This window comes from Camelus ferus, chromosome 2, assembly GCF_009834535.1.
Source record: "Camelus ferus isolate YT-003-E chromosome 2, BCGSAC_Cfer_1.0, whole genome shotgun sequence".
Lineage (NCBI taxonomy): Eukaryota > Metazoa > Chordata > Mammalia > Artiodactyla > Camelidae > Camelus > Camelus ferus.
In genome coordinates, this window is record NC_045697.1 from 40,215,530 (window position 1) to 40,229,041 (window position 13,512).

At 42.3% G+C, this 13,512-nt stretch overlaps 1 protein-coding gene and 1 non-coding gene across 3 annotated transcripts in view; both read right to left on the reverse strand.

The window, feature by feature from the left end:
- PKD2 (polycystin 2, transient receptor potential cation channel) overlaps positions 1–11,690 on the reverse strand; it is a 50,467-nt gene extending 38,777 nt beyond the window's left edge. For both annotated transcript variants that reach the window (XM_032498322.1, XM_014551297.2), the window contains exons 1-2: positions 10,978–11,690; positions 3,128–3,241 (exon numbers count right to left, since the gene is read on the reverse strand). In XM_032498322.1, coding sequence (XP_032354213.1) covers positions 3,128–3,241; positions 10,978–11,578 — 715 coding nt within the window. In that variant the 5' untranslated portion in view covers positions 11,579–11,690. The remainder of the gene's footprint in view (positions 1–3,127; positions 3,242–10,977) is intronic.
- On the reverse strand, positions 898–969 carry TRNAV-AAC. Its single transcript has one exon. It is a non-coding gene; the product is annotated as a tRNA-Val (tRNA).
- Positions 11,691–13,512: the final 1,822 nt, after the last annotated feature.

Genomic DNA, 13,512 nt, shown 5'->3' on the forward strand with positions numbered 1-13,512 from the left:
TCCACCCAAAGAGCTTTGACTAATGGGCTGATGTTGGACCAAACTTTTCTGATTTATTAATTTACCAGGATAAGGACTTGGATGATATCAACTCTGCTGATGCTATAAAGCTGGGAAGGAAAGCTGATATATGAGATGGATGAATCTAGATGCAAGGTGGTTTCAACAGACTGGAATGATGAGCAGATCCTCATGAGTTGAAATTTAACAGAGCTGAAAGGGAAGGTCTCCTCTGTGTTCCAGGAAAAAAGTACTCAAAGACTAGCTGGGGGACACGGTGGCTTATAGATTTTGGTGAAAGAGACTCAGGAATCATGTACATGAAGAGCCAGGCGATGGCAGGATGCATGGACCTCAGTGCAGGATCTGAATGAGGACGTTCATGGCCCCACTTCGCCCCTCTGTTAAGGCAAGGCTCCTACTGGGCTTTCAGAGGACCTCTGATAAACAGAACCTGTAGTTTCAATCATGTGGGTTACTCATGTGTCTCCCATCACACGAGCAACAGTTAAGGGAAATGGAAAGGTTTAACCTAGAGAAGACGTAGGGGAGACTGAATGTCTGTCACTAAGCTTCTGATGGGCGAAAGTGGAGGAGAGACATGGAAAAGGTACTTGGTATTAGGTGGGCTTGGAGAGTCGAACCAAGAGGGGAAGGTAGATGAGGGCAGACTTTGGCTTCATATAAGAACTTTCTTTTTTTTTTTTCAATTTTTAAAAATTCTTTTTTGAGTGGGTAATCAGGTTTATTTATTTATTGACATATAATCAATGTACAATGTTGCATTAATTTCTGGTGTACAGCATAGTGATTCATTTATACATATGTATGTATGTATGTATGTATGTATGTATGTATTTATTTATTTATTTATTTATTTATTTATTTATTTTTTAGTGAAGGTACTGGGGATTGAACCCAGGACCTCGTGCATGTTAAGCACATACTCTACCACTGAGGTATACCCTCCCCTCAAGGAAGAACTTTCTAACACAGCCATAGAAAAGTAAAATGAACTATTTCAAAAGAGTCAGTCCCTTAATCTGGAACTCCTGCTCAAGCAGAGGCAGGATGACTGACTATTTGGGAAGAATGTTGAAGGGGGGATTTTAGCATAAAGTGGAGGTTTGATCAATCACTACCAAGATTCTTACTCAGAGATTTTACAACATTCTGAAAATAAAACTTGGCCTATGCAGAAAGTGTAGTTGATGTTAGAAAAAAACCATGATGTGTGAAAAAGAACAAAGAGCATAAAAATTCTAAAATAAATAAGAAAACATGAATTAGTTATATCACTTAAGCTTGTTTCCTAAAATTCTAGCTATTCAGTTTATTTATCTGGCTTAGTTCCCAAACCTTGTCAGTGCACCTGAAAACTCACTTCTCTGGTCACGTCTGGAAGCCTTTGATTTAGTAGATCTGGGCAAACTGCGATTATAAAAAAAAAATTCTCTTTGTGATTCTGGTTCAGGCAGCTTTCGAGAACACTGGAATTCTAGACTTCTTATAGGAGTACTTATATTTTGCATAAAATGTATGTATGAATGTATGTGTCATGCTTAAAAAACTTAATAATGATTCTAATCTGCCTGTTAATATTTCAGGCCACTGCAGTTTAATATTTAAGCACCACTTCTATTCTGGGAGCAAACCTGACTTCAGTATTTATTGTAAGCTCTAACATCTTAAAACATAAAAGTTAAAAACGTCACATCTCTTTCTTTATAACTTTTAACATACTGAATAGATCATTTCCAGCTTTTCAGTATTTCTTAGATAACATGTTTTTTAAAGTAATGAGATTCCTTTCTAAACAAATAACAGGAAATTAGGGGAAAAAATAAGAAAATGGATGTTGCTCACATATATATACTTTTTAGCTTAAGTAACTTTTTTTTTTTTAAAGTTCCCACTTGGTTAGGCAAAGTCTCAGAAAATGTGAAAAGAAGTCATGCCCGGTTAAAGTTCACTAAGAGCTTACTTGTATTAGTAAAAGTCAGTGTGGGGATATTAAATACATCAATATTCAATTTCTTAAAATTATAAATACCAAAACTTAAATGTTTCCTTCATCTTTCACATCTCCTTGTTCTTTTTATAAATCTAGTAAATAAAAAACCATTTTTTAAAAGGAAGCATTTAGCACTTAAGTCAATTAAATTCATGGTGGTCAATTTTAACATAATAAGAATGGCATTATTAAAGTATTGGTTAAATCATGATGCCCTCCATTTTCAAAGAAGTGGACTCTTCCCAAGGTTGGTGCTAATATGCAAGCGTTTCTAAGTGAAGGCTGTTAACAACAAACTCCTTTCCCCGAGGAATATGTTAGGGGTCCTGGTGGCCATAAATCTGCTTCCTGTCTGCTCTCTTAAGGGGCTTTGGACACAACAGAACTCCATCATCTAACACCCTTTGATTCGAGGGAAAAACGCATTGCCTATGACTTTCTGGACTTTGAGGCAAATGGTTTCTAAGATTTGTTTCTGTCTAAGGCTTCCCCCCCTCCCAGAGGACACAGGGACGTAGTGAAAGAAGAAAGAAAAAAGAAAGAGATGACTCTGTAGTTAAGTTTCCTGTACAGCGAAAATCCAAAGTTATTGAAGATTTGGAAGAAATGATGAATTAGAATGAAGGCATCGCACAACACATCCAAATTCAAAAAGAGGGGGCTTTTCAATATATACAGCCATAAAAGCAGTGTCAGGTGCCATTAGCTGTATTTTCTAAGAGTTAACTTTGTAAGCCATTTTACTGGAAATACTTCTTGTGCAGACTTTACATCAACTGATGTGATAACTGTGACCGTGTAAGTATTGTTAAGAAACCTCATACAAAACCCTTTCACTTGGTTTCTTGGGGTCTGGCAGGTTGCCCCATGCTCCTCACAGGGCAGATGGTCACAGCCAACAACGAACTGGCCAATCAGACAATGCTGAATTTTGGTCAGTGTTCACCAGAGGAGAGAAGAGAGCTTTACCAAGTTCTAAATTAGAATTGATATCAGAGAAGAGAACTTCTGAATTACCCCTCCTGGTACATCTACAATTCCTTTGAATCATGATTTAGACAAGCGAGAAATTTTCAAAACTTTTCCTCTAGTGGAGGGAGACGTTCTACTTACAGACGCACAAGACGATGAGAAAAAGGAGGTACGTGGCCAGTTCTCGTAGGACACTTTTAAGGTATTTCTCTCGGTTAGTGCTGCTTTCCTCCATGAGTCTTGTTCCCCAGAGACCTTGAAAGTAATAATTAAAGAGGTCATTTTGTTTAGAAAAATCTCATGAATGGCAAAGAGAAAATACATTTAAAAATAGTATATCTTTAAGGGAAATTCTCCTGTTTGTTTGTTGGTTTGTTTGTTTGTTCTTAGCAAGCTCTGAATGCAACTGAGAAATTGTTTTAGCAGGAATATTTTTAATTTGGGAATACATGAGCCTCTCTTGTCCCAAGGCAACGATCTGATCATTGTGTAAACTCCCAATCTCATTAGAAAATACCTTAGTAAAAATGTAGAAAGAGGAGAGGAAACCTGGGCAGCCCACAGGAGCAGGTTAAGTACTTGTGCTCTTCCCTATGTGGGAGGAATTACCGTTATTACTAAATCAATTATCCTTGTTGGTACATGATGTAACTACATTGCAAATGATACCTTTTAGGTCACCCTTGATGAAAAGAAGTCCTGGTTGGAGCACCATTTCATTATGGAAACATCTATCAAGCTTCTAACACACGAGTGTAAAATCTACTCTGTACCCATTTTTGCCCTTTAAGAAATTCAATGCTGCCTGACTACACTAAAGAGATTTTTAAAGTGCCAATTAACATGTGTCTTTTAAATTAAAAGCAACAACTCAGCCAACTTCTCTCTCTCTTTGGGGAAAGAGTAAAATCAGCAACCGTGTTCCGTATTTTTGCAGATGGAAAAAGTGCTGGGCTGGCTGAGCGAAGATGACATAACCCTCGGTGAGCTGGCCGGACAGAGTTCCCGCAGTTTTGGACGCGGCCGGCAGACAGACACGGTGGCCGTCCAAGCCCCCACCAGTGACGGTGTGGTCAAGTCGCATTGCTGGTTACTTGGAAGAGCCTTAACGTTTTCCAAAAAAGACAAACCTCTCAATCCTTTCAGTGAGATTGGGTCGGTCGGCTGTTAATGGCAAACTGCCTCAGACTTTAACCTCTTCGATCACGGAAACTTCACTTAGGCCACAATCAAGCCACACAGAGAACAGGGGGAAAATGGTACATGGTCTTTCCCTTGGAAGAAATGACTTCATCACCAGTGTTTACGTACTTTCTGAGTCTTATAATAATACATTAGTTCTCCTAAATTGGGGTATTTCGTTTCGTTTTCTTTTTTCTCCCCAGCATCCGCACTCAAAGACACTGTGTTACGCATCCTAGGCTTCTCCACGCTGAAAGTGGAGCTTAACTTATGACCAGGTTTGCTCCTGCCAAGATCTGGTAGTTGTCAGGGAATTACTCACTCCGAAGAAATGCAGCAAGCAGAATGTTTGTTCACTGAAACTCTATCATATTAAAGAATTATTACAAATTTAGATGACATGGAAAATTACAACTCAGAATAACAGAGAGGCAGCCAAATATTAGGCTCAGTAGCCCTGGACACAACCACACCATTTCTCTGGGTATCTTTCTTTTGGAGGCCAGGCCTAAAATATACACAGAAGTGGAAATTGCTCATCTTTCTACTATCAGGAGGGACTACTGCCTTGCCTCACTTGGTCAGTGATTTCACTCTTTCTCATGGTTTATAAACAATTATGCACTAAGGAATAATCATGGTTCTTAATATTTATAAATATTATTTGCTTGACCTATAAATAGAAAAAGCAAACTCGTGTCAAATTTTATTCAAGCTAAATTTGCGACGGTCTATGGCAATTTAACACTAGCCCTTGAATGAAACATTTCAAATAAAAAGAAACAAGTCCTCTTATTCATATTTTATATACTTCTATACATTTACTTTTTCTAAATTGCTCTAGCTACCTCCTCAAACATTTATTGCTTTAAAAATGTCATCCAGTTTCTTCACTAGACGTGGATGGAGGACACAGGGACCCCTTCACATTCTGATGGGTGAGAAACAGCTGCATCCACAAATGGAAGAAATACCTATTCTATACCCAACTCCTTCCCACGTTTAGCAGGGATGATAGAATAAGAATGCTTAAGGGCAGAGTTCATGTCCAAAATGACAGCTTTCTTCAAAAGGAACTGTTATCTTTTCTCTCAACTGTCTCAGCTGAGGAGGGGGTCCCTTCCCAGCACTCCAGGCACTCACATCCAGTACAGGACGTGTCCATCTGTTAGGAGACTGTGATATGGGGGACACCAGACAATATCCAACTTCCTTCCTGTATAAGAGGGTGCTTAGCTAATGCCAGAGCCTAAATTCAGACCACATCACCTCAACAGTGTTATTCATATGAATACAGGGGAACCCTCAGATGGGTAACCCAAGACACCAAAGATGTCTCAAACATAAGTAACTGACTTAGAAAAAATGCCATGTTGCAACTATTTTATCCAAATGCTTCCAAAACCTTTTTATTTTGCAATATATAAGAAATATCAGAAAGAGAGAATGATATAATGAACTCCCATGTATTGCTCACCTAGCTTCGACAATTATCAACTCAACACCAACTGATTTATTGAAACCCTCACCCATTCCTCCCCAATTTTTTGCATTTGTATATGTTTTTTAACTGAAGTATAGTCAGTTTACAAGGTGTCAATTTCTGGTGTGCAGCATAATGATTCAGTCATACATGAACATATATGTATTTGTTTTCATATTCTTTTTCACCAGAAGTTACTACAAGATATTGAACATAGTTCCCTGTGTTATACCTCCCCAGTTATTTTGAAACTAATCCCAGCAATCATATCATCTCATCTGTCAACATCTGGGTTACATAGTAGAAAAGATTCAGTGTGGAAGTTTTGCCTCATATTCACCCTGTCCCACCGGAAACACACTGACCCCCTCTGACTCACTGATCATGACAAAGTGCAGCGTGGGGATCTGGAGTCAGAGCTGTGTTCAGATAAAGGCTCAGGCACTTAGGAGCTGGGAGACTTTACCAACGCCGTAAGCCTCCGCTTCCCCACTGGGAAATGGGGTAAGAGTGCTTCTTTGTGGGGCTGCTCTGAGAGTTTGAAATAATATATATATACAGCATGCTGAGTGGCTGGAAGAGGCCCATTTATAGCTTCAGAAACAGGTCCAAATTTGAGAAATGTCCTACTTCTGAAGCCTAGTTGGTCCTGATTTCAGAACGGCGTAGAGACCCAAATCCATACAGGCTTTGAAGTCATTGTGAATAGGCTGACCAAATTCTCACTGCATTCATTTCACAGAAGAATCCTGTTGTGCTCAGACACATGTGGGCATTGTTTAGGAAGAAGAATACAATCCTTCCTAGTATTTGAGTTTCAGGGACACCCTCAGAAAGGGGAGTGACTTCCTCCTACTATTGGTCCATTTCCCATAGAACAGTCAGCTGCTACCTCATATACGACATTGACTCTTGAATCTCGAAGTCTTAGGCAGCCCTCTCCGGGACGGCAGACAAGTATGTCCTACAGCTAATGGTCAGTTCCACGAGCGTATTCCACAGACAACTCACACTCACGTGCCCCAAACTGAGATTCTTTTCCTTTCTTTCTCTGGAAACCTACTTGCCTGTTTGAGTTAATGGTACCAAGCCAGAAATACGAGTTTCATCCTAGAACAGGCCCTTTTAGTAACCTTCCCATGGAGTCGGTCCACAGTGTTGGTGGTTTTTCTCTTTAATCCAGCTTTCTTCCACTCCAGCTTACATGCCTTCTTTGCAGCCTTCGTCACCCTCCCCCTCTTGGTCAGCCTTCTCCTAACTTATTCTCCCAGCAACCAGCTCTACCCACCTCACCTCACCCCATTCTCTACATTCTTGCTAGAATCATCAGATTGACATGTGATCAGAACAACTCCATGCTTGAAGCCCTCACCGATTCTGTCTACAGGAAAAAGTGCCAGTGAGCTACAGGCTTGCTTGGTCTTACTCCTGCTATTTTTCCCTCCTCAAGTCCCACCCCACTCCATCCTTCAAAATATAACTCAAGCTTCACTTCCTCTAATCTACCCTGGTAAAGCTGGCCCTCTCTCCTTTGAGTCCCTTCCATACCTGGGACCTGGCATTGCAATTACACCTCCTACACCTCTGATTCCCCAAATCAACTCTGAGCTCCTTGGGAGTTGGGATCTTGTATTAGTCATCTCTGTATCCCTAGTAGCTACCATAAGGGAGATGCTCAATAAGTGTTTGTTGACTGCACAAATTCTGTTGCTAGCATAGCCTTATCATATCCCCCTAGAGCAGCAACCCTCCCTCAAAAAAATCCCCACAGCAATGAAAATACAAAATCTCATTTGTTCAAAATTGTAGTGCAAATAAAAAGGGAAAAGAAGAAATGATGGAGTGAGGTTTGGATTAAAAATAAAGGGAAAGTCAATGGCGGAGGGTATAGCTCAGGGGTACTGTGTGCTTAGCATGCACGAGGTCTTAGGTTCAATCCCTAGTACCTTCATTAAAAAAAATTTTTTTAAAAACCTAATTACCTGCCCCCCTCAAAAAAACAAAACAAAACAAAAAACGAAAGTCATAATAGCCAAAAGGTAGAAACAACCCAAGTGTTCATCAACTGATGAATGGATAAACAAAATGTGGTATATACATACAATGGAATACTATTCAGTTATCAAAAGGAATGAAGTTCGGCTACACGCTACAACACAGATAAACCTTGGAAATATTATGCTAAGTGAAATAAGCCAGACATGAAAGGACAAATAATGTGTGATTCCACTAACGTGAAGTACCTAGAATAGGAAAATTCATAGAAACACAAGCAGAATAGAGGTTGTGGGAGGGAGTGGAGGGGACATGGGGAGTTATTATTCAATGGTTAGAGTTTCTATTTGAAATGATGAAAAAGTTCTGGACACGGACAGTGATGATACAACATGGTGAATGGGAAAGGAGGTATCTATTTTTTACAGCAGCTTAGCCCACTCTGACCAATACAACTAGCAGTTTATGATTTCTCCAGGAAAACAAACACAAACAATCAAGCATATATGTCTGAAATAACAAACAGAAAATGACTTTAACAAATTGATACATCCATAAAACACATTTAACTTTGGAAATTCAGAAAATTTGATAACTCATGTAGAGTGTCTAATTTTACCTCTGCACTAAAAAGAGTTTGTTAAAGAAAAGTAAACAAAATTGTTGGGTTGGGGATACCTTTAAGTTTGGAGCAGTCTTTCAGTCTTCCAGCCATCCTTTGCTGCCTGTGGTCCACGCTTTCATCACCCCTTCACTGGCTGCCTCCTACCTGGTCCTCCTGTCTCCTCGTCTCCCTCTGCAAGCTCTTCTGCATAGCACACTGCCCGACTCATATTCCCTTTCAGTATATTCTGCTCCTGCTCGAGAACTTTCAACTGCTTCCTAATACTAAGGGATAAATTCTTAATTCCCTGGTTAGACACAATGCTTCCCATAACCAGGCCTCAAACATTTCTTCTTTGTTATCTTACTCTCCTAAGAAGATAGATCTATTTAGTGTCCAAGGAGAAAAATAATCATTTATTGTCCAACTTGGATTCATGTCATTACACAACAACAGAGTATGCTGAAGCTAGAAGGGACCTTGAAGAGTAGGCTCAACTCTTCCGTTTTGTAATTGGGGAACAGAGGCCAGGAGGTTTGAGGGAGTTAAATACAGTCACAAGGTTGGAAGACCTCCAGGGAAGCTCTTGACCACTCCAAACTTGAGTAATCTCTCCCACCTTTAGAAATTCCATGTCACTCTCTCTTCTGATCCTGGGCACTACTTACATAAGGCATATAAGATTTTTATCATTGGTATCCCAAGAGGGAAAAAAAATCACAATTCATCCTCAATTATTCATTTTACTTTCTGGGTTTTCTGTCCATAGGGAAATGATGATGTGCTATTTTAGTTTTGTTTTTGTTTTTGTTTTTGTTTTGGCAGCACCTAGCACAGTCTATTTTCACAGTACGTGCTAGCTATTTAACAAATGTTGCTTATTTATTAAATGACAAGAATATCAATTATATTTCTTCATAAAATGAAATGTATTCTAAAATTTTCTATAAAAAAGATTTTCATGCATCAGTTCTCCTAGTAATTAGACCATTGATAAGGTCAGACTAGTTTTACTACTAGCTTATTCATTGTACATTTTCTGAAATTTTTCCTTAAAAGAAATAAATGTATTTATACACTCATATATTTCATTTCATTATATTCCATTATTGAGTTTATTCAAAGAACATTAAATGTGTTATCAAATATTTAAACTGAGTTAAACGGATCACGACTTACTATTATTTATTAACTTAAAAGAAACTTCTTTCTTGCTTGAGTGACTATTTTAAAAAGCACAATTAAAACAATGTACAATAATATATCATTTATTTGAATATAGTTTTGAGCTTTAAAAGATTAGTTTCTTTTTTTACTAATTTATTCACACTGGTTATTCAGAGGATCTTTTGTTCCCCACCATGCTCTGAGCCAAATTAACTAGCATAAGCACTTGTGTAAAAGTGTACCAAAATATACTCTTTTAGAATCTATGATATAATTTATATTCATGAAGCACTCACAACATGGCAGAGACCTGCTACTCATTTTATGTCTCATCTCATTTAATTCTCACAAGTCAAGAACTAAGTATTATGATTATCTCTTTATAAATACAATTTTAAAAAATTGGGGATCAGAGAGGTTAAGCAGTTTGCTCAAGGTCACACAGCCAACATGTTACAGAACTGGGATTTGGATATAGGCCTGACTTGGTGTTAATTACATTGCTATAAAAACACCTGGATAGTTTTTTGTGCAAGATTTTCAAAACTGACAGGAAGACAAGGGAAGGGAAAATTTCAAAAGAACTGAGAATGGAAAATTCTTAAAAGTGGAGATTAAAGTAATTTGGACGGTAAGAGCAAATGCAACTCTTTTCCAAGGATGCCTTTGACAAAACTTTGCAAAAACAGGATTCTGTCTGCTCTTGGAAAATCTGTGTCTTCTTAACAGGCACTGGTAAATTTGCAAATTCCTTTCCTGCCTTTTAGAGAGTTGGGTGCACTGAACTCTGACACATTTACACACAGCTGGTATCTGATGACATCACTGTTTCATTGCAATTTCAAAGAACATTAAATTAGTTATTTTAAAACATACTTCCAAGTTTTTAAAACAATATAACATTCTCTTTGCAACTGTTTTAGAAAAATGCCTAGAATTAGAAAAGGCCAAACAACTGTTTTCCTAGCCATTACTTTATTCTATTCGTGGTGTTCGGGACACCTCCCTCTCCCCCAAACAACCACACACATCAACCAAAACAACGGCAATGAGTACCCAATGACACTCCTACTAGGAAACTGTACTGCCCTTTAGAACGGGATAAGGGCAATAGGGCATTCAGGCCATTGGAAGACCATGGGTACCAGCACAGAATTTTCGTTTTTATTCAGTGAAGTAGCAACTATGCAGCTGCAACCACCATCAGTTGTAATTAGAGTATTCTCTTTTTATCCTACAAGAAAAAAAATCTCCAGATGTACCCCTTCACTCTAATACGGCTTTCACTAATTTCAAAGTTAAAAATAAGATGACATATCTTTTTTTTTAGAAATAGAGGGTATTCAATACATTTGCACCAACAAGGGCGCAGTGGAATTCCGCAATGGGTACCGGAAATAGAGCAGAATTAGCAGAGGTGAGGAAGGGCGCTTCCAAGGGACGCGGAGACGCAAAGGGGATGCGAGGTGGAGCCCGGGAAAGCTGCCCTCAGCGGGCGATGGCTCCGGCGCTGCCCGCAGTTCTGGTTTATGCATCAGCTGCCACGGGTCACGCTCTTACCTCGCAGCCCGCGAACCAGCCTCTCGGCCCAGGCCACTCGGGGCGGCTGCCCGTCCAGGGGGAGGTGGTGATGCAGCGGGTCCCCGCCGCCCGCCGGGCTGGGGCTCGGCGGGCCCTGGTCCTCTTGGCGGCGCCGCCGCCCGCTCGGATGGCCGGCGCCGTGGTAGCCCCCCAGCCCTCGGCCCCGGGCGCCCGCCGAGCTCACGGCCGAGGAGGCGGCCGACCTCCTGCTGCCCGGGCGCCACTCCACGTCCATCTCCACCACCATTCCCCCTTCTTCTCCCTCCACCTCCTCTTCCTCCTCCTCCTCCTCGGCCTCGAAGCCTGGGTTGTCGCGGCTCCACGCTTGCCGCGAGCACGACGAGAGCGGAGGGGACGGGGAGGCTGAGGCTCCGGCAGGGGGGTCCCGCGCGGCCGCCTGCCGGATGCGCTCCATCTCGATCTCCAGGCCCCTGTGCTCGCGGAGGCCGCCCGGAGCGGCGAGGCCGGCGCCCGCGGCCCCGCCGCCAGCCATCAGCCGGCCCGGGCCCGCGGCTCGGGGCGCTGGCGGCCGCTTCGTGTCCCCGGGCTGCTGCGGCTGCACCCGGCTCGAGTTCACCATCGCGGTCACTGGCGACCGGCGCGCCCTCGCCCGGTGCCGCGCTCGGCGCTGCCCGCCGCAGGAGCCATGTTCTTTTCTTCCCGGGGCCCGCCGCCTCCTGCTCCCCGCCCCCGACCTTCCCCCCAGCCCCGCGTCCCTCGCCCGCCCCCTCGGCCCGCCTCCCGGTGGCCTGGCCTCGCCCAGCGCTGCCGCGCGCTGCAGGGGTAGGCGCGAGGAAACCGCCCCCGCGGCCCGCGCGCTCGGCGAGCTGCGCCCAGGCCCGCGTTCCAAGTGTGGCCGGAGTCCGGGGGCGGGCACCCACATTCCATTCGGGTGGAAGGGCTCGGGCGGGGAGGGAGTCGCTGACCTGCCCTCGGGGAATGAGCTTCTGGAGCTGTCACTGCCTCCGCGACCCTGAAATCACGCTTGGGTCCCCGTTAACCGCCAGCCACTACTGCCACGATTTACCAAAGTGCAGGGATGATGTGAACAGGAGAAATCCAGGCTGAGCTGGTCCACAGCAGGGGCAAAGAAATCTTCCCTTCATTTGAAAACTACCAACAAAACTACTAACCCTGACTTACCTGGCCTTTGGTGGCCTTCTTGGCCCTGATTCTGCTGCTTTTCTAATGGTTTCTTCAGTCTTTGGCTCCCCTCTCCACACATTGTGAAGACCCCAAGGATTCGAACGTGGGGCTCTCAAATCGCTGGGGCTCCACATGAGCTCAGCTGCTCCTTTCCCAGCACCCCTCATCCGCCGGAGCCAGGACTGACCTGTGAGTAACGGAATCCTACATCACGCCCCAGGTCCGGAACTTTATTCCCGCTCTACGGAGCACATACTGCTCATGCTCTGGAATTGTCCAAAACTTCACCCATCTCGAACTAAATTTGTTGTCTTCTCCCTTCTTCTTCTCCTTTGTTTATTTAAGCCTGCTTCACCTCTTGAATCCTCAGCTGAGATGTAAGACATCCTCACTCCCCAAGCTACACTTCATCATGATAGCCTCATCTGTCTACTCTTCTGCCATACTTCATTTTCCCCAAATTGTGTTACTTCTGCCCCACAAAGGCCTCTCTGATGGGCCCCCTGTTACTCATTCCCTTTGTCAGTGGTTTAGGCCAGGGCCCCATGGCTGTTTTATTCTGCACTGGAACGATGGATCTGTCAATTCCACCTTCATTCTCCACCTCAGGGTCCCCACTGTTTCTAAATTATATTACAGAACCAAACCTGCACATGTCACATTGACGCTAGACACCTGTGGAGGCTTTTGACAGCTTAAAGGATAAAATTTTATTTCTGTAGTTTGGTTTCGTAAATTTTCATATATATATATATATATATATATATATATATATATATACACACTTTTTTTTTTTTTTTTTTTGCTAGGGCTGTCATGACAAACTACCACAGACTGGGTGTCTCAAATGACAGACATTTATTTTCTCACAATTCTAGAGGCTGGAAGTCTAAGATCAAGGTGTTGGTAGGACTGGTTTCTTCTGAGGTCTCTCTCTTTGGCTTGTAAGTGGCCATCTTCTCCCTGTGTCTTCACTGGTCTTCCCTCTGTGTGTTGTCTGTGTCCCAATTTCATTTTCTTATGAGGACACCAGTCAGATTGGACTAGGGCTCACTCTAATGATTTCATGTTAACTTAATTTACCTTTTAAAAGACCCAATCTCTTAATAGAGAACAAACTAGTGGTTACCAGTAGGGAGGGGCAATATAGAGGTGGGGGAGTGGGAGGTACAAACTTCTGGGTGTAAGATAGGCCATAAGGATATATTTGCAACATGGGAAATATAGCCAATATTTTATAATAACTGTAAATGGACTATAACCTTTAAAAAAATTTTTTTTAAAGACACTGTCTCCAAATATAGTCACACTCTGAGGTACTAGCACATTCTGGTGCTAGGTGGCAGAAGGGGGCGGGAGGTGGTGGTT